This window comes from Gallinula chloropus (genome assembly GCF_964237585.1).
Source record: "Gallinula chloropus genome assembly, chromosome: 18".
NCBI lineage: Eukaryota > Metazoa > Chordata > Aves > Gruiformes > Rallidae > Gallinula > Gallinula chloropus.
The window spans coordinates 11621985-11641068 of record NC_140103.1 but is presented as its reverse complement, the minus strand read 5'-3'; the positions used below and the strand labels follow the sequence as shown (position 1 = coordinate 11641068).

General features: G+C 48.6%; 1 protein-coding gene across 1 annotated transcript in view; it reads right to left on the bottom strand.

Moving 5' to 3' along the window:
• EXD3 (exonuclease 3'-5' domain containing 3) overlaps positions 1-19084 on the bottom strand; it is a gene marked incomplete at both ends in the record, with an annotated part of 227076 nt that overhangs the window by 197169 nt on the left and 10823 nt on the right. Inside the window, one exon of the mRNA XM_084272681.1 lies at positions 974-1038. Coding sequence (XP_084128807.1) covers positions 974-1038 — 65 coding nt within the window. The remainder of the gene's footprint in view (positions 1-973; positions 1039-19084) is intronic.

Below are 19084 nucleotides of genomic sequence, written 5' to 3'. Positions count from 1 at the left end.
GCTCAAGGCTTCAGAGTTGCTGAGCTCAAGTCTATGTTGGTGACTGACACTTTGGAAAGGCTCCTCTCACACCGTGTTTCCAGTTGCTTAATTATTCCTGCTGGGAACTAAAGACTGTCAGAAATGGAAAGTCCAAGTGTGGCAGACAAGGAAAATAACTAAACACTCCAGACACCTGGGATGGAGCACGTATGGTGAGGTACACAGCCACATTTTCTGTTTCACACAGGACTCATGGCTCTGTGGCAAGCTGCAGGTCTCTGGGTCTTCTAGAAGAAAACATCTTGGCTACAAACCTGCCTGAACAGCGCAGAGTTAAACATGGGAAACTCACCACTAAGCTGATGCATCTCGTGTTTTTGTTAGTTTTCAAGGCCCCAAATTTAGATGGAGTATATTTTACTCTCTCTGAGAAACCTCCACATAGAGCCCATAGGGTTCTGTATAAAAATACAGCACTAATTTTAGCCAGGCAGTGTAAATTGCATTCACCACTGTAAAAGGCAAAACCAAACAAATCAGAAAAAATAGTAAAAATCCTTTGACTAGGAAGGCTTTGATATCATTCCACTTGGCAAAGAGCACTTTTCTACTGACTTCAACCCTCATTTTTTCAGCGCCCAGAAATATTCTTCCTCCTCCCTCAAAGAGCCTCCATATAATGGATGTTAAAAAAAAAAAAAAAGTGTTTAAAAGAAAACAAAAGCAACTTTGATTCCTCCCCCCCCCCCCCTCCTCCCCCGTAACTCAGTCCTGTAAACTTCAGCTCTTTTATATGAGCCCCGGAGCTGCTTCACATCACACAGAGCTACCTTTTCTTTGCCCTTCTTGCTGCAAACGCAGAGGCTCTTCCCCTGTGTGCTGGGACTGAAAGCGCTCATGAAGAATTGCAGGGCTGACCTAAGTGTTCTGCATCTGGACATGCTCTGCATGCCGTTATTAACTGCGGCGTGGAGGGGAGGCTCAGCCTTACCTTCTTCATCTCCTTCTTTGTCCAGAGAGGCTGAAGGGTTTTCAGCAATAGGAGTGGGTCCTGGCCTGGAGGAGGGGGAAAGAGAGAGAGGGAGAGAGAGGAGGACAGGGGGGAGAAAAACAAAACAAAACAGATTTATTGGCTCTGTACAGGCAGCCCAGACACACTGGAGCATTGTTTCGCCCAAGAGAGATCAGCTACTCCATGCCACTGTGTTTGAAACCACCAACCTTCCAACTGTCAGTCAGGATTAAAGCACTAAAACCCCTCACTCTGAAATCCCCACAAAACAGCAGACATCATCATCCATGCATGGCTTTAACTAAACACCCACACGGGCTCCAATGCTGAAAAGCTGTATTGGTGCATTTACAACTAAATCAATGCTGCTGCCGCGCACCCAATACCCCCCCTGCCGCTCCCTCCTATTGAATGGGAAGGCAAAATGGCCCAAGAAGAGTAGGCGCCTTGCACGGGTTGGAAAGGATTATCTACACCCTAATTTTTAATGAAATGGCTCTAAAGTGTTAACCTCATCACAACCCGTGGGTGGAGGACGCGAGTGGGAGGATTCACGGTCAGATCAACCTGTGTTGGCTGGGCAAGCGCCAGGGGAGCCCAGCTGGGATGGAGCGGCTGGGCTCTGCTGTGGGTTGGGCAAGCCTGTGTTTGAGGAAGAGGAAAGATGAAATGCTGCTCTGATGAATGACAAGGCTAAAAATAAGATTGGTCAATTCTTTCCAAGAAGGTTATTTGGAATTTTTCTCTTTTACTTTTCATTTAAGTTACTTAAGAAATTACATTCAGTTGTTATTTTGTCTCTAGCATCACTCATCACATGAGGATTACTCATTGTATTGGTATTTCTGAACCAAATGTTCAGGAATATTTCATATTAAAAGCAGTAACAGTTTTGATATCTGGTTCCATTTAATTTGCAAACCTACGACACCATGACTCAGAATATTCTGAATGAAAATCTTTGAATGCATCAGCAGTTTAAATGGGAAGAGGGAATTTAAAAATCTGAATGAGCTCTCCAAACCCACTCCCTGCATGTTTAGAGCACCTCTACTTATGTTTCCATAAAGTCCAAAGAAAAATGTTAAACTGAAAGGAAAACATCCTTTCCATCACCTTCTGCATTCCACAGCTCCTAAACAGCTTGCTTAGAAATGCTACATTTCTTACCCAGCATCCCATCTCACTTCATATTTCAGGTCACAAAAAGCTACTTCAGCTGTTAAACCCCTTCCCCTGTCCAGCTGAACTCTCCAGTGCTGCCTTTATAAAATGTTCTAAGTAGCAAGCTGCTTACAAGAGAGTGATATTACTCCCAAGATCCACGAACCTCTGGGAAACACCAGACAAATTAAAACCACCACACTCGCCATTCATAGGATAATATTTTCTCTCATCTCTGGTTGTTCTGAAACTTGGAACTCTCCAAACATCGGCTGTTCTCAGCTACCGCTTCTCCTTCGGAAAAAGGAAAGTTTCTTTTTACAACCAACCAGAAGAAAACCCAGACCCCTGTTCCCTGCAAAGCCCATGTGTGTGTGCACGGACACATCCACGCTCTCCTCTTGGCCAGACTCCCAAGGAAATTTATACACACGCAGGAACAAGCCTGAGAGTGCAGCCCAGTGTGTAACCAAATCCGCTGTAAATCTGAGCTGTAATTAATGCCGTGAACAAGCCGGACTGATACAGGAAATGAGAGCAGTTAGGAGAGCAGTGTTTCACTTCAGATACAGCCAATAATTCAGCTTGTTAAAACCCTTTCTAAACCTCCATCAACAAAACAAGCCCTTTTCTTAGGTGGCTCTTTCCCCCCTTACCTCCCCGGCACTGAAATGTGATCTCACCGGTTTTCCACTACCAAGATGCATGAAAATCATCTCTCCAGTCAATCTCCAATGCCTCAGCATGCTGCCCACACACCCCTGTGCAAGCACAGGTAAGTGGGAAAAAGCCTTCCCCCTCCCTGAACCTGGGAAGTGACTGCACCCGGGATGGACACATGTCTAGGAAACGTCTCAGGGTGCTGCCGAGCCCTGGCATCAGGCATGCCTTTGGCATGGATAATGCAGCACTGTTACTTTCCCATTGGAATACCAGACAGATTCCTGCTCGTCCACATCCAAGAAGGAACCAGGAACTAATGCCAGGATATCTGAGGAAAAGGGACAGGACCTTACAAGGAGTCTTATAAGCCTTCCAGAACAAATCTGGAGAGCAGATGGGTGCTCGACTCAAAAGGGAGAGAGGAAGAAATACCAGGGAAGGAAGAACAAAGCAAAGTGACTAAAAACCAAATGGTTGTAACTGAACCACAAGTGCATCTGGGCTCAACTCAGAGCACAGGAACAGGAAGATTACTGAGTGACCTCCAGACACTCCATTGGAAGCAAGAAGGGGCAGTTACCAAGATACACCCGTGAAATCAGTGGCAGGACAGCACCTGCAAAAACAGGGTCACGGGGGCCAGAGAAACACCTTCCCATGTCCCACCAGAACACCCCAACCACCACTCCACAGAAAAGATAAACTCTGCAGAGATTCCTCTCCACAGCAAAGAGAGATCCAGCTCTTAGCAAGGGTCATTCAACAAGCAAAACAAACTAGAGGTCATGGAACACAGCATAAAAAACCAGCATGGCAAGTAGGAGAGCATCAGCCAGGGATGGCCCGGGGCAGCCGAGACTTCTCCCAGGCAGCTGGTCCCATTCACTTCCTAGATGGAAAGTGCTCAGTCTGACACTGATCCTTCACAGCTCCAAAAAGGGGGTTGCAGACCACAAAATATCTGGCAAAGAGTTGACAAAACAAGGTTAGAGCACTTCAGTGGAGATGTCAAGAAGAGACATCTGCACCTGCCCCATCTCGACACAAATGACCTTGGTTTCTTCATCCCATAGTTGCTCCGAATACTTCCCGTTTGAAGAGTTGGCATTAACCAATTTCCTTTCCACATTTTTCATTCTGAAAATAAATTTCCTCTGCCCTGAGTCTGGTACCAGAACTGGAGGAGATGGTAAATCAAATGTTTTCCAGTTCTCAGTATCTGCGGTTACATTTCAAAACCATATAAACCACAAGGCTTATATTTTTGAGTTAGAAAAGTGCCTTTGAGGAAAGCCATAAACTACTTTCTGTTCATTCTCTCCTTTTCCTTTGTGCATACATCACTCAAAACCTGCTGTGATCACCACACAAGCGGTGCCCACGGGCTGCTGAGGTAAAGCAGTGGTTTTGCTCTTGGGTCCTTGCAAAATTCTCCTACATTATTGCCCAGTTCTGGTGCACCAGGGAGCCAAGAGACACCCGCTGCCTGAGCGGGGCTGCCGGGGGGGTCTCGCGGGGAACACCGAACAGCCAAGCCCAGAGCAAGAAATGAACAAACTCTCTCTCTTTGACACTTGGACATTTTTTGTGTCAAAAGCCATTACTGGGAGACAACTAATTAAATGATACAGAATGTAAAAAAAAAACCCAAACCCACAAAAAAATCCCCAACTCCCCCCAAAAGGAGGGTAATGTGACTGCAATGCAGGATCACACCCACTGAGCAATTACAGCTGAAGTTCATGGACAGAAAAGGTCAAGAACAAAATGCTAATCATAGAATCATAGACTGGTCTGGGTTGGAAGGGAACCCAAGGATCACAGAGCTCCAACCCCCTGCCACAGGCAGGGCCACCAACCTCCAGGCCTGGAGCTACACAAGGTTGCCCAGGGCCCCATCCAACCTGGCCTTGAACACCTGTGGAGAAGGACCTGGGGGTGCTGGTGGGTGACAGGGTGGTCATGAGCCAGCAGTGTGCCCTGGGGGCTGAGGGAGACAATGGGATCCTGGGGGCATCAAGAGGAATGTGGCCAGCAGATCACAGGAGGGGATCCTCCCCCTCTGCTCTGCCCTGGTCAGGCACCACCTGGAGTGTTGTGTCCAGTGCTGGGCTCCCTGGGATAAAACAGACAGGGATCTCCTGGAGAGAGTCCAGAGGAGGCTACGGAGATGATGAAGGGCCTGGAGCATCTCCCCTGGGAGGAAAGGCTGAGGGAGCTGGGGCTGTTAGCCTGGAGAAGAGAAGACTAAGGGGGGACCTTATTCATGTTTATAAATATCTTAAGGATGGGATGCAGGGGGAAATGGGCAGCCCCTTTTCAGTGTCTGTGGGGACAGGACAAGGGGCAATGGCTGCAAGTTGGAGCATAGGAAGTTCCCCACCAACATGGGGAAGAACTTTTCCCCAGTGAGGGTGAGGGAGCCCTGGGACAGGCTGCCCAGGGGGTGTGGAGTCTCCATCTCTGGAGAGATTCCAGCCCCGTCTGGACGCCGCCCTGTGCAATATGAGCTGGGGAGCTGCTTTGGCAGGGGGGTTGGACCCCATGAGCTCTCCAGGGCCCTTCCAACCCCTGGGATTCTGTGATTTTCTAGTGAGAAACTTTCAATCTCTGCAGACAAGCTGACTTTATTAGACAGACACAAAATTCTTTCACAGAATCTCACAGGTTTTTCCACCTTCTAGGTTTTCTTGCTGTGCCTCCTGTTAATGAGCACACGTAACATAAATAAACCATCCGGTCTTGTCAAAGTATTTTTGAGCTTGTGAAAATGCTTCCATATGGAACTTCTCCTACCTATGTGAAATGGCATATAAAAGGCAGAAAAGCAATTTCAGAATATACAGGTATTATTTATGCCATACACATTGGAAAATTCTGGGTTGTAATTAAAAACAAAAAAAAAAGACAAGGAAATAGATACAAAAGAAGAGACAAAAGGTAACGTGGTATATCATTTTAAAAGAAGTGGACAGACTTCAGAAAAATCACGTACATGTGAATTTAGAGGTTTCAGCTGGCAGGGTAGAGCAGAGCCATTCTCCTTTTGCTTTGTAGGAGGCTTTTGCAGTAACTGGTTCTTCAATTTACCAGTGTGTCTGGACAGAGATACCTGACATGCTGCACAACTACAGAGTGGGTAAAGATGTCACACCCCATGGAAGTAACAGTCACCAGTCGCAGCAGGTATGATGTGGATCCATCTTTCTATTTTGTTTGAATGAGCTGGGTTTATGCTATCACAGCAGAGCTTAGTCCTGCCACACCATCCCTGCCTCGTGCTGAAAACTCACCTACCAGAGACGCTCCACACTGGGGCAGCAAGCAGGAGACAAGACCTCCACCAAACCCAGGGAGGAAACAGGGAAACCTCTTTGGAAACAGGAATTCTGAGGACGAGAGACCACCCACTGCCCAGAGCATCCCTGCAAAGCATCTTCCCCAGAGCTGGGAACTTTGGGCAACTTCTTGCTTATTATTGTTTCTTTTGGAGTAACTGTCCCATTTCCATCCTAGGTGCATCCAGTTAAAACACAACCTTGCAGCCAGGCAATGGGAACTCTCCTCCTCAGTTTCAGAGGGAGTGAAGGGTAATTAGTGCACCAGAAGCTGCAGACAGAGGCAGGATGCGGTTTGGTAGCTGGTCAGACTGTGATCGATGCAATATCCTGAGAAGTGAGCTTGTCCCTGTTGCTGCTCCACCCCCCTGCACCGATCCATTCTCCAGTTCTGATTGAGAACACGTGTTTGAAATGACATTTAATGGCATCGCTGTAATTTGCCTGTATTTTTCCAAACAGGGATGGGGATTGTATTTCCTACTTCACCCACAATGAAACGCAATCTCAGCTTGTTTGGCACCCACATGATGCAGGAGCTCAGCTGAGACTGTCACTGCTCTCTGCAAATCCTAGGCCAGTTTTTCCTCCTTCTCATTCAATTCACTTTCTGAAGGGTCACAAAGGGTTTTGCTTAAGAGACCCTGGCAACTCACCAAATAGATTATAACTGGGGGTGATTTTTTCCCCCATAAAGAATCAAAACCCCAAATAACTTGGCAAACAGCCGAGGTGGCAGATCTTCAAACTATCCAGAAACATAGCAAGAAGATGAGTACGAAAGCAAAGGCTTTAGCAAGCCTTTGGCAACTACTGTGCTGGCCCTGCATTGCCCCCTGCTCTCAGCACACACTGCTTCAGTGAGGTCCTGGTCCAGCCCCAAGCTGTGGCCGTGGGGCTGGCTCAGACTCAGCATGGCTGAGCAACTGTCTGTGGGAGCTGCTGGGCCTGGGACCAATGCCCATGCTCAAACCAATGCTCAACATGTGCCTGTGGGGATGGAAGTGAGCTTGGAGCCAGGCAGGCAGTGATCCCTGTGCATCCGTTGTCTAACGAGTGGCCACATCACCTTCTGATGAGATCTGCCAAGTTCCCCTGGACTAGGGGGGGTCTCTGGCTCTTGGGTTCATTTTCTTTAGCAGTTACCAGTTGTCTTAAGCAAGACTGACCTTTCCAGGAATGCCACTCACTCTCCCATCCCACCATGACCAGGATGAATTTCCAGCACATCCTTCCCCACTCCTCCACATCAATTTTAAACACCCCATGTCGGGGATGGGGAGGGTTTCCACTCATTCCTCTTTCAGATGCACCTGCACCAAGGGGACCAAAGGCTCTTAAATACTTTCTCTGAGTCTTAGGAAAACCAGCTATTTCCAGGAACGATAGCAGTTCCCTTCCAAGAACATTATGACTTAAGGAGTAACCATGTGGTGATTCATCCCAACCTCCACCGGCTGCGGCGATGAAACTCCCACGAAGAATCAAAGCGCCCCCGAGCTCCTCACTCGCAGGGAAGCGTCTCCCGTGCCAGTGGCTGCAGACAGGCAGAGGAATGCTCTCCTAAGAGGCCAATCAATTAAAATGTTAATTATATCCCACCGCTGAATCCTCCAGTGCAAAATTTAGAAGAGGATCGGATGTCACAAAACTGTTTCATTTCAGAAGCAATGAATTGCTCTGCTTTAGCACAATTTCCAGGGCTCCAAAATTCGCTCTCTGGGCTCCGCTACCGTTCCTTAGCTGCATCTCCCACAAAAGACAAATATGCTTTTAAAACATGTAACTATGTGGGTTTAGCTGAGTTCAAACAACAAGGAAATGAAGCTACAAGACGAGAGGGTCCTTCTTTATAAGGTATGTTTGGCTCCCTCCAGCCTTTGGCTCGGTTTCCAATTTTAGCTACAGCTTTCGAATCGGTGGAGCTTTGAACTCCACCGCACAGAAGGCTTCAGATATCAGAAGGGAAGTAACCACATGCAGCCACCACCATCTTAAAACCTCCATACACCACACACCTCCCCTGTAATTTTAACATTAAAGATGCAGCCGTTTGGGAGGTCTGTGAGTCTTGGTTCACCAAAGGAAAAGGATTCGTTACTCGTTTCTCCAGTTCTTCATTCAGATGTGAATTCACCTTCTGCACTAACGCAGCCACTGGAATCTCTGTGTCAAATCAGAGGAAAAAACAAGGAGGAAAAACCCCCAAAACTCAGTAAGTTCCTCACTTGCACCTGATTGTGAACACCAGCTCATTTTCAGCAGCCAAAATGCACATTTCCCATGAATGGTTCCTTATTTCTCCATTTGCTGACCAGCTGTGACTGTTCTGTGATTCCTTCCAGCCCTGCAACGGATGCCTGTACATGACAGCCATCTCCTCCTGCTTGTGGAGCAGAGGAGATCCGGGGGCTGTGGCTGGGTGTCCCCCTCCAGCAGATGCAGTGCCCCACAGCTGGAATCCTTACCGGCGCAGAGGCGTTCGCATCACCTAACGCAGTGCCACGATGCGGTCCAGACATCCATCTCAACCACAGAACCAGGTTATGTTTTGGTTTACAGGCCAGACAAAAAGTCTGGTCAACCCCAAACAACTCTCCCTACCCCAGTTCTCCCCTGTGCTGAGGGCTGGGGGCAAAGGTCCCCTTAATTCTAGTGAGAGACTTGCTGCACTGGGCAGGAAATGCTCTTCTTTGCTCAAGGAGCAAGGTATCTGGGATCTTATCTTCTGGTGGTGCTTCACCATCTTTCAGACAGACCCAACTGAATGGAAACACAGAACCACATGCAGGACAGCAAGCTACAGGCCAGCAGTGCCTGACCTGCAGCCTCTGGTTTTGATAGCAGATCTTGGCCCTGACAGCGTGCAGTCCTGCAGCGTTAGTGCTGGCTCTGCTAAGTGTGTTTTCTTGAAAACCCTTGCAAAAGCTTATCACAGAGCTCCTGCCAACATATCCAATGCTGATTTCATGTTTCTCATTTAATTCCCCCAGAGAAAAGCTGGAATTCCTCAGATGCCACAAGCTAGGCCCACCCCTTTCGGGGCTCACTGTGTTAAGACATACCTTGGACTATACTGCTGACCATATCATTTTATGGAGAAGCCCAAACTCAGGGATCAAACAGAAATACAGCTGTAGAAATGAGCTGCACAGGCAGAACACTGAGAAAGCAAAACTGCTGTGCTGGAGAGGAGAAAGGGAAAGGCAGAACAGTGGGTAGAGCAACAGGGTACTGAAAGCAACACCAGATTTTCTGGAAAAAGAATCTGGTGTTTTTCAATGGCAGTAAAAGTCATTCTTTAACTGAGGGCAAAAGAGATCCATTCTGAGAAATTCGAGTTATGAAAACATAATAGGAAACCTCACAATTTTGCTAATACACGCTCTGTTTCTCAGTGAGTCAGAAGTTCACATTCTTCTAATGCAACCTCCCAACTGAAAACAATCCCCACACTTCAAGCAAAAGAATAATAAAGCCCACATATGCTTCTTATAAAACAATCCTTACAAATAACCATGGCTTTTGTTTTCCTAATGGCTAAAATTCATCATTTCCCCCCAAAAACACAGATCAAACAGAAGGCGCTCTCATTAAAAGCAAAGGCTCGTTTGGCTGGGCAGAGCAGCCAATAACATTTTCCTCTCATTTTCTTGGTGCTTTTTGTCAATGAAGGGAAAGCAGAGCTGCTTACCAGAGAGCACCGTGTGCGGCGGGCTCAGCGCACTCCTGCCCCGGTACTCCCACCAAGGACCTTTGGGACGCTCACGTTCCCACTTGGTGCACACTGATCTGAACCATAGCAACATCTGGGCACTGAAGGCACAGGGGCAGAAGATGCTCTTCAGCCCTGGTGCCAACTGAAGAAAATAAAGGTGAAACTTAACCCAGATGCTCCCCAGCTTTGGGAACATCCTCCCGCCGCACCTGAGGCGACCCGCTCACTGCGACATCCCTTCCCCTGTGCAGTGGCAAAGGAGAGCATCTCACACCACCAGTCTGGACACACATGAGGGTCACTCCCTCAAGCAAAGAGGAGTCGGTTTTGGGTACTTGCAAATACACCCTGGCTTGACAAGGAGAAGGGCACCTATTTTTAAGTAAGTGGCAATTCTAAAAATAACACTAAGAAATCATTTTCAGGGGCTTGGAAGGGTCCTTGGAAGATCATCTAGTCCAACCCCCCTGCCAATGAAATCCAAATTAAGAAAAGCCTAACAAGATAACAATTGTTAACTTGTTCCAAGTGATTTGTGACACTGACTGGTTTCTGCACCTGGTAGATGGGCTCTAGCTTCGCTGCCATGGGTTTCTAAGTGCCACAATGACAGTGCAGAGGAGTTGTGGACATGGTGAGAGCCAGGGTGCACGCAGCAGGGGAGGACAGCAGAGCACTCCTTCATTCCCTCTGGGTTTTTGCACCCTCTCCCTACACCTCCACTGCCAGGCACAGCCAGTGCAGAGACTGAAGACACAGAGCTTGGTGGATCCCTGTCCTGCCCAAACCATGGCTTGTGTCCTTGTTTTCAAATCTATTTAAGAAAAATCCCCTTTGATCATGAAATATTTCTCCTCCTCCAAAACTTCAGCCAAGCTGTGTTCACTCACAGGAGCCAACAGTTCCATGCATTTTTGCAGTGATACAGAGAAATGGGTTTTGTTCCCATAAACCATCTCAGAGCTGAGCAGGGATGGGTAAGGAGCGAGTCAGTGTGCTCCCCACAGCATTGGCAGCACTCCCCGCTGTGGAATGAGCCACGTGTCACATCCTGGTGCTGGGGTTGTCTCACCACAGCTCCCAGGAACAGAGGGGAGACAGGATGCAAGTGAATGGCACTTCCACAGAAATGGGAACACTGAAAACAGCAAACTATAACACTATTTCTTCTTTCAAGCTGATGGATCCTGTGAAGGTGAAGGAAATTAATATTGTTGGGGATAAAAGGGGGGACTTGTGACACACGTCCTTCTTGTTATGTGGTGGTGGGGCTATGAAGAACAGCAGCAGGTCTAGGGAAGCCAACTGCAGTATGCAGAGGACGAGCACAAAGCACAAAAGACAGATATTTTTCCAGCCATCTCTGGAAATCCCCAAGTTCTAAAGAGAAGAACCTGAGAGCTCCTGACATTAGCAAAGTATTTTCATGCTCTTGGAGCATGTGTTCAGATGCACAGCTATAAATGCTTGGGCCACGTTCAGTACCCCCCACAAAGGCTCTGACCTGCAGCTGAAATCTGTGTGGTTTGACCTATCCCACCCAAGGGATGCCAAATTATTTCAGCCAAAGCTTCCAACCTAAACATCTCCCTGAAGGAACAGCTCCATGGATGAAATTCTCACCCAACGAAGCCGACACAAAGATATCCATACACATGAGTGAAGGAAGCATTTAACTGGGCTCAGGACCACATCCTAACTTCTTAATGCAGTTTTTAATTTGTGCATAATTTCTGCTTAAATTAAGGAGACTTTCACCTAAATTAGGGTTCATGTGAGCTTTCTCCAGAGCCGTGCTAGCATCAGCTTTAACAAAGCATTGTGAGGACGCTCTAAATCTCACATCACATCGGAGTGACACTGGAAAGGCTTTTCTCTTGTGGTGTGAGGGGTTCAGCTCCTGCCTTTTATAGGTCATAGAATCATAGAATCACAGACTGGTCTGGGTTGGAAGGGACCCCAAGGATCACAGAGCTCCAAACCCCTGCCACAGGCAGGGACACCAACCTCCAGGCCTGGAGCTACACAAGGGTGCCCAGGGCCCCAGCCAACCTGGCCTTGAACACCCCCAGGGATGGGGCACCCACCCCCTCTCTGGGCAGCCTGTTCCAGCTCCTCACCACTCTCTCTGTAAAAACTTCCCCCTAATATCTAATTTAACCCTCCCTTCCTTTAGTTTTAATCCATCCCCCTTGTCCTGCCATTATCTACCCTTTGAACCAGCTGATTCCCCTCCTGTTCCTCTGCTCCCTTCAGGGACTGGGAGGCTGCAGTGAGGTCCCCCCACAGCCTTCTCTTCTCCAGGCTGAACCAGCCCAGCTCCCTCAGCCTCTCTCCGTAGGGGAGCTGCTCCAGCCCTCTGATCATCTCCCTGGCTCCTCTGACCCCTCTCCAACAGCCCCACATCTCTCTTGTACTGGGGCCCCAGCTCTGGACACAGGACTCCAGCTGGGGCCTCCCGAGGGCAAAGCAGAGAGGGACAATCCCCTCCCTGTCCCTGCTGCCACCCCTCTGCTGATGGAGCCCAGGATATAATTGCCCTTCCAAGCTGCAAGAGCCACTGCTGGCTCATGGGAAGTTTCTCATCCACACTGAGGAGTTTTCTACTTGTAGAGATGAGGAGAAAGCCCAAGACTGCAGCACCTCCACGTTTTGTGGCCCTTTCTCCTTCCAAAGCCATGTTTATCCTAACAGCTCTCATTCTTTTCTCAGCACACAATGGCTGGGAAAACCTAGAGCTGTGAGCTCCAGGTAATGGGAGTTTGGGGCACAAGCTCAGCATCTTGCAATTGCAACTGACACTAGTTTTCCAGCAAGACAAAAGCCCACAGCTTTTATTGCCCAGTGCTTGACAGAGGCCAAACCAAAGGAGGTGGCACAGCTATTGGAACAAGGCTTGTTAATTTAGGAACACATATTTTGCTACTTACTGCTTTTAGTAAGTATTTACTTGGAAATTCACAGCTTTCCAGTCTCTGCATCAGAGTCCCTCCTGATACCCTCTATCCAACACGTTAAAACTTGTATGAATCCTTCCTGATGGTTAAAAAACAAAATCAAAGCCAAAGCTCAGAGCCTCAGCTGGTATTCGTGTCACCTCCCCCTGAACATGAGCTTCAGCCTCAGCAGAGCTGCTGCAAGACACAGAATGCTGGCATGAAAGCCTCTGCACATCTCATCTCCTGGCAATATTGGATTGATCCAGATGTGTGGCAGTTCCGTATGACCGCTGCTTTCTTCTCTTTGCCTCCGGACTTTCAGCCTGAGGAAGGTGAAAAGGAAGGCAGGCAAGCCAGCCCCCAGCAGCTGCTCTCCTCTCACTCTCAGATGCTGAAGGATGGTGCCCTGCATCCCAGAGCTCCTGGGAGTCACTGCCTGTCTCTCCGAGGGCTGTTCCTGGGAAATCCACTTTTCTCTCCACTGCTCTGTCCTCGGCGATCGCACCAAGGTGAAGGCAGCAGTGGGTAACCAAAGATCATCCCCTCCAGGCCAGCAGCTCCCCATCACAGCTGGCTTATTTTCTGTCCTCAGACTGTGTTTTCAAGAGATGATGTCTCCAAGACTATTGCCAGCTCTGTACATTCCTCCTCTTCTCCTCCCTCCTCCTCCCCTGCATGGGGAGATGGGCTGTGAGCAACAGCCACACAGGAGGGGCAGATGGGGCATTCTCTTGTAGGGCTGTGCACCAAACCAAACTGATTTGCTTTAAATGCTAATTTGAGGAAAATATCATAGCTTCCTTCTAAAAATACAGCCTAGTAAGGCAGTTTCTCAGGTCACATGTACTGCAACTAAAAGACTTGAGTAAAAAAAGTGAAGACCCCTTTGCCTGGGCTGAATCAAGCTCCCTGCAGGCAGACAGTACCTGCTGCCTTGCTGATGCTGAAGAAAATAACAGTAAAATTCCTATACTAAAAAATTCCTTCTTCTGCATATAGCTGCATCTCTGAGCACTACGTTAAAACCCTCCCCAGCACTGCTGCTCACCACTGCCCAGGAACACCAGGATCTTCCTGTAACACGTGCTTCAGTTGTCTCTGTGCCTGTGGCTGCTTTGAGAATCCCACCCTGCAGTGCCAGAACAGTCCCAATCCCTCCCAAACACACTCCAAATACCAGATCTGCTCCCTGCATGCATCCAGCTCTCCTGGTCATCTCCACAGGACTGTAAAATGGCCTGATGCTTTTCCTGCACTTTGTTCGTGACAACCCCCAGCAGCGCTACAGGCGTGGGGCAGGGGCTGGAGAATGGGGCAGAGGAGAAGGACCTGGGGGTGCTGGTTGACACTCATGAGCCAGCAGTGTGCTCAGGTAGCTGAAAAGACCAACAGCACCCTGGCTTGTGTCAGAATAGCGTGGCCAGCAGGACCAGGGAGGTGATCATCCCCCTGTGCTCAGAGCCAGTGAGGCAACATCTCGAGTGCTGGGTTCAGTTTTGGGCTCCTCACTACAAGAAGGACATCGGGGCCATGGAGTGTCCCCAGAGAAGGGAAACCTGCCTGGGGAAGGGGCTGGGACACAGGTCTGATGAGGAGTGGCTGATGGAACTGGGGCTGTTCAGCCTGGAAAAGAGGAGGCTGAGGGGAGACCATATCATTCTCTACAGCTGGCGGAAGGGAGGTTGTGGTGGGCTGGGGTCAGCCTCTCCTCACAGGTAACTAGTGATCGGACAAGAGCGAATGGTTACAAACTGTACCAGGGGAGCTTCAGGTTAGAAATGAGGAGAAATTTCTTCTCCAAAAGAGCAGCTGGGCACTGGAAGGGGTTGCCCAGGGAGGTGGTGTTGTCACTGTTCCTTGAGGTGTTCAAGGAAAGGTTGGATGAGGTGCTTAGGGACACGGTTTAGTTAGAAATAGATGGTAGGGTAACTGTTGGATTAGATGATCTTGGAGGTGTTTTCCAACCTTGATCCTATGATTCCATGAGTGGGCTGGCCCAAGCCATCCTTCTCTAGCACACAACCCAGACAGGGCCCAGTACTTCACACTGCACTACCACTGAGACCTTGCCTTGGGTTTTTTCACTGGTTCTAGTACTAGATACAAGGCTAAATAAAGACATTGCTGCTCCTTAGGATGAAAGTAGAGATGGCCATGCACTTGCAAAATGTACAGGTGCACCCTCTTAGATAAAATAAAATGAAATAAAATAAAATGAAATAAAATGAAATAAAATAATAAAATAAAATAATAAAATAAAATGAAATGAAATAAAATGAAATGAAATAAAATGAAATAAAATAATAAAAGGAAATAAAATAAAATAATAAAATGAAATAAAATGAAAAAATAAAATAAAATAAAATAAAATAAAATAAAATAAAATAAAATAAAATAAAATAAAATAAAATAAAACAAAACAATCTTTGAGAGGTCCTGGCCGTGATTTGCAGAGCTAGAGCTCTTGGGAGGGTAAGTAAAAAAGAAAGGATACCTGTCAGCTCCCCACCAACATGTTTGAAGAGATTTGTTGGTTTCTATGGCAACGGGGAGGGTACCGTGGCTGCCTGGTTACAATGATGACTGACGCACATCTCAAACAATTGTTCTCTTCCTGTTCGAATGACATAAGAGAAACAGGATGTTGCGAGGTGTTTATCTGACTGGGGGAGATAAGGCAGCTCACTGCCTCTGCTGACAGTGTCAGGTTGGACTAACAAGATGCTATAGATTTTCTGGGGGAAAAAAATTAAAACCCCAGTGCTGCACCACTGAATGAGGTTACATTATGCATGGAAAGATCCTTTCCCTCTGAACCCCAGGAAACAGTCAGGAGCTGTTAGATGAGCCATGAATACCAATGGAAAGTCTTTATAGTGAGAGAAACTGAGTTACTCTGCTGAATCTAAAGAGCAAACCAGCTCAGCGTGGGATGCCCTGCTGCCTCCCCAGACTGTGTGTGGTTCAGGAACCTGTGTTGGGTTCAGGGACTGCTGACAGGGTGGGCTACTGGGAATTGGGGTGCTGCAGTAGTCCTGCTGCTAAACAAGGGAAGCCTGGTTGGACTTTAAAGGGGCTTGTTGCAATGAGCACCATTTCACAGGTGCTCCTTGGGCCCACCGGCTTTCACTCAGTCTCTCTAATCATCACAGACATTGGGAGTGTTTCAAACATCAGTCAGTGCCCAAGAGGGAACCTTCCAGCTTCTCATCACAACTCCATCAGTGAGGGAACTTGCCACATGCCCAAATCACAGTGCAGGCTATGGTGCTGCAATCACTGCTGTCCACTAGCTGACAGGAGCTGGTACAGCCCAGCACACACTGCTGTGTAAAGCTGGGAACCAGCTATGTCCAAAAAGCACAGCAGTGTGGTGGGTTGGCCCTGGCTGGACACCATGTGCCCCCCAAAGCTGCTCTGTTGCCCCCCTCAGCTGGGCAGGGAAGAGAGGACATAGTGAGGGCTCATGGATGAGGACAAGGACAGGGAGAGATTGCTCAGCAGTTCCCATCATGGGCAAAACAGACACAACTTGAGATAATTAATTTAATTTATTACCAATCATATCAGATTAGAGCAATGAGAAAATGCTTCTCATCTGGGAAAAGAGAACAGCTCCCACAAGCAGGGAGGAAAGGTCCACTGAGAGACAGGGACATCAGAAACACCAAAACAAAGCAGCTTGGAAAGCAATTGCCAGTGGCTGCCTTGCTGAGGTAGCAACAAGGAATCTGAAGCAGGTAAGTAGGAGGCTGGAAGGGGAACATCCCTCTGTCTTAGGAGAACTTTGGACTGTATAAACCACACAGAGCAGAACGGTTTACATGGAGTCAAACCACATACAAAGGAGAAGGATGGCATGCTTTCAGCCTGACCTCCCTTAGAGATTGTTCCTGTTGAGGAACTATTGTGGGTGGGAGTTAAAGTGTCCTCAGCCTTCAGCCTCAGAGGAAAATTAACACTGTAAAATATTCTGGCTTGGGGTGTCCAAGCTGGCAACTGCCAAACAGGGAAGTTCCAATGATCTTTCACATACCTTCCTGCCCATAGCTTCACTGATTCAAAATGCACATATAATTTAAAATGTAATATTCATTAAGGCCATTTGCATGTCATCATATCCCATGGAAGGACCACAGGGCACAGTGCTTCCATCATTCAAGAGCAGAGCCGTGCCGCTGCGCACTGCTATGTGCCTGGCACTGGAGTCCCACTTCTGGGTTTATGGTGCCACCACAGCCCTGGTTGAGCAAAGACAACACACCAGAGAATGTAAAAAGCCTTAAAACAAAACAAGAGCAATCAGATATTGAAGTGAAGGATAATAAATATGTGGACCAGGCAGTAGTTTAAACAAGTGAGCTGTGGGGGCTGGAGGAGGTAGACTGAGACACCTCCCCAGCATCTCCACGCCAGGAAGGGATGGATGCATGGAGTACCAGCATTCCACAGTTCTTGGTGCTGTCTAGCACATCTGCCAACCAGGAGTTGCAACAGACTTTACAAGCTGTAATAGCTTGTAGCTGGCTGAGCAGCAGCTGGATTTGGACCTTGGGGAGCACAGACACCAGAAAAGACATCAGGAGGTTTGCACTGGCCTCTGTGACACTGGAAAAACCCCATAAAGTCTGACACAGAGCTACCTGAGCAACTTAACTCTCTCTGCATGTGTTTGTGAGCTGCAGGTACCTAAAATACTTTCCAAATGGGTCCCTTCCTCCACCCCCACTTACTTTATTTCAAACACATTTGAAATAACAATATTTGAGTTCTCCCTATCAGACTGGCACACAGCCAAGTGTGTTTTGATCCCCCCGATGCAATCCTTTCACAGTCATAGAAACACAGGGTAACAGAACAGTTTGGCTGGGAAGGGGCCTCAAAGCCCACAGTGCCCCCCTGCCCCCGCCACAGACAGGGACACCCCCCACCAGTCCAGGGTTCCCGAAGTCCCATCCAACCCCACCTTGAACCCTGCCAGGGATCCAGGGGCAGCCCCAGCTCCTCTGGGCACCCTGTGCCAGGGCCTCCCCCCTCCCCAGGAAGGATTTCTGCCTCCCAGCCCCTCTCCATCCCCCTCCTGCAGCTGAAGGCCGTTCCCCTGGGCCTGGCCCTCCCTGCCCTGGGCACCAGCCCCTCTCCAGCTGTCCTGGAGCCCCTTGAGGGATGGGAAGGGGCTCGGAGCTCTCCCCAGAAGCAGCCTTCTCTTCTAAGGGCTTTACTCCAACTCTCCCAGCCTGGCTCCAGAGCAAAGGTGCTCCAGCTCTCAGATCACCTCTGTGGCCTCCTCAAACTTTCTCACAAGCCAGGAGCAGGACAAGGCACATTCAGCAGCAGCACTGAACGCAGCACCAGCACACAGCCCTGCCACCAGCCGGTGTGACTGCAAAGACAACAGCCCTTCACGTCTGTATCTTCCCTTTGGCAGGGAGCAGGTGCTGGCTTCCTTACAGAGCTGCACCTCCAGCCTCATGTTACAGCTGCTGAGACAGGGAGATGCTGTGCTTCTCCCACACTGGGGCTCGGGGATGGGATGCAGTTCACCCAGCATCTCCCTGCAGAGCCTGGCACTGCCCCCACTCTGTGCAGTCTCCTCTCCCAGCTCCATTCCCCAGGGCTACCAGACACCCCACACCACACTTAAGAGTTTAGTCACAGACCCCTTCCCTAACAACCCCCCTGATTTCCAAAGACCTTTAGGAAACAACAGGTGAGTCTTACCACCTGTGTCACCCACATCAGGAGCCATGGGGCAGAAGGGATCTGGGTAAGAAAGTGCATTTCTCCTCACTTTGATGGAAATTTTGCTTTCCCATCTGGTGAACTTACTCAAGCCAGTATCAAAGGGGCAAAATGGAAACCAAATCATTGTGCCTGGCTTGGCTGGCTGACAGATCAACTCCCAGCCTTTAATTCTAGGAAGCGAGTGACCACGAAGTCTGATGACAGCCAACGGGCCCCCTCTTTCAATCTGACTCGCTGTTTGTCTTGGACGTGGCCAGGTTAACGCTGTGCAAGGGAATGTGGGACAGCCCAAGAGAGAGAAAGACAGACAGAGACAAAGATGGACAGAGAGACACTGCAAAGAACTGAGAGACAAAGACTGGCGGTGGGATGAAAGGCCATGCAACGAAGGCAGGACCCAGCCAAGCCAAACAAAGTTTTCCTTGAGTGATTACATCTGCTGAAGAGTCCCCAGCTTGCACTCTCCTCGCAGAGAAATTCTTTTAATTGTGTCTAGGACATTTCAAAAATCCCAAGAAAAGCT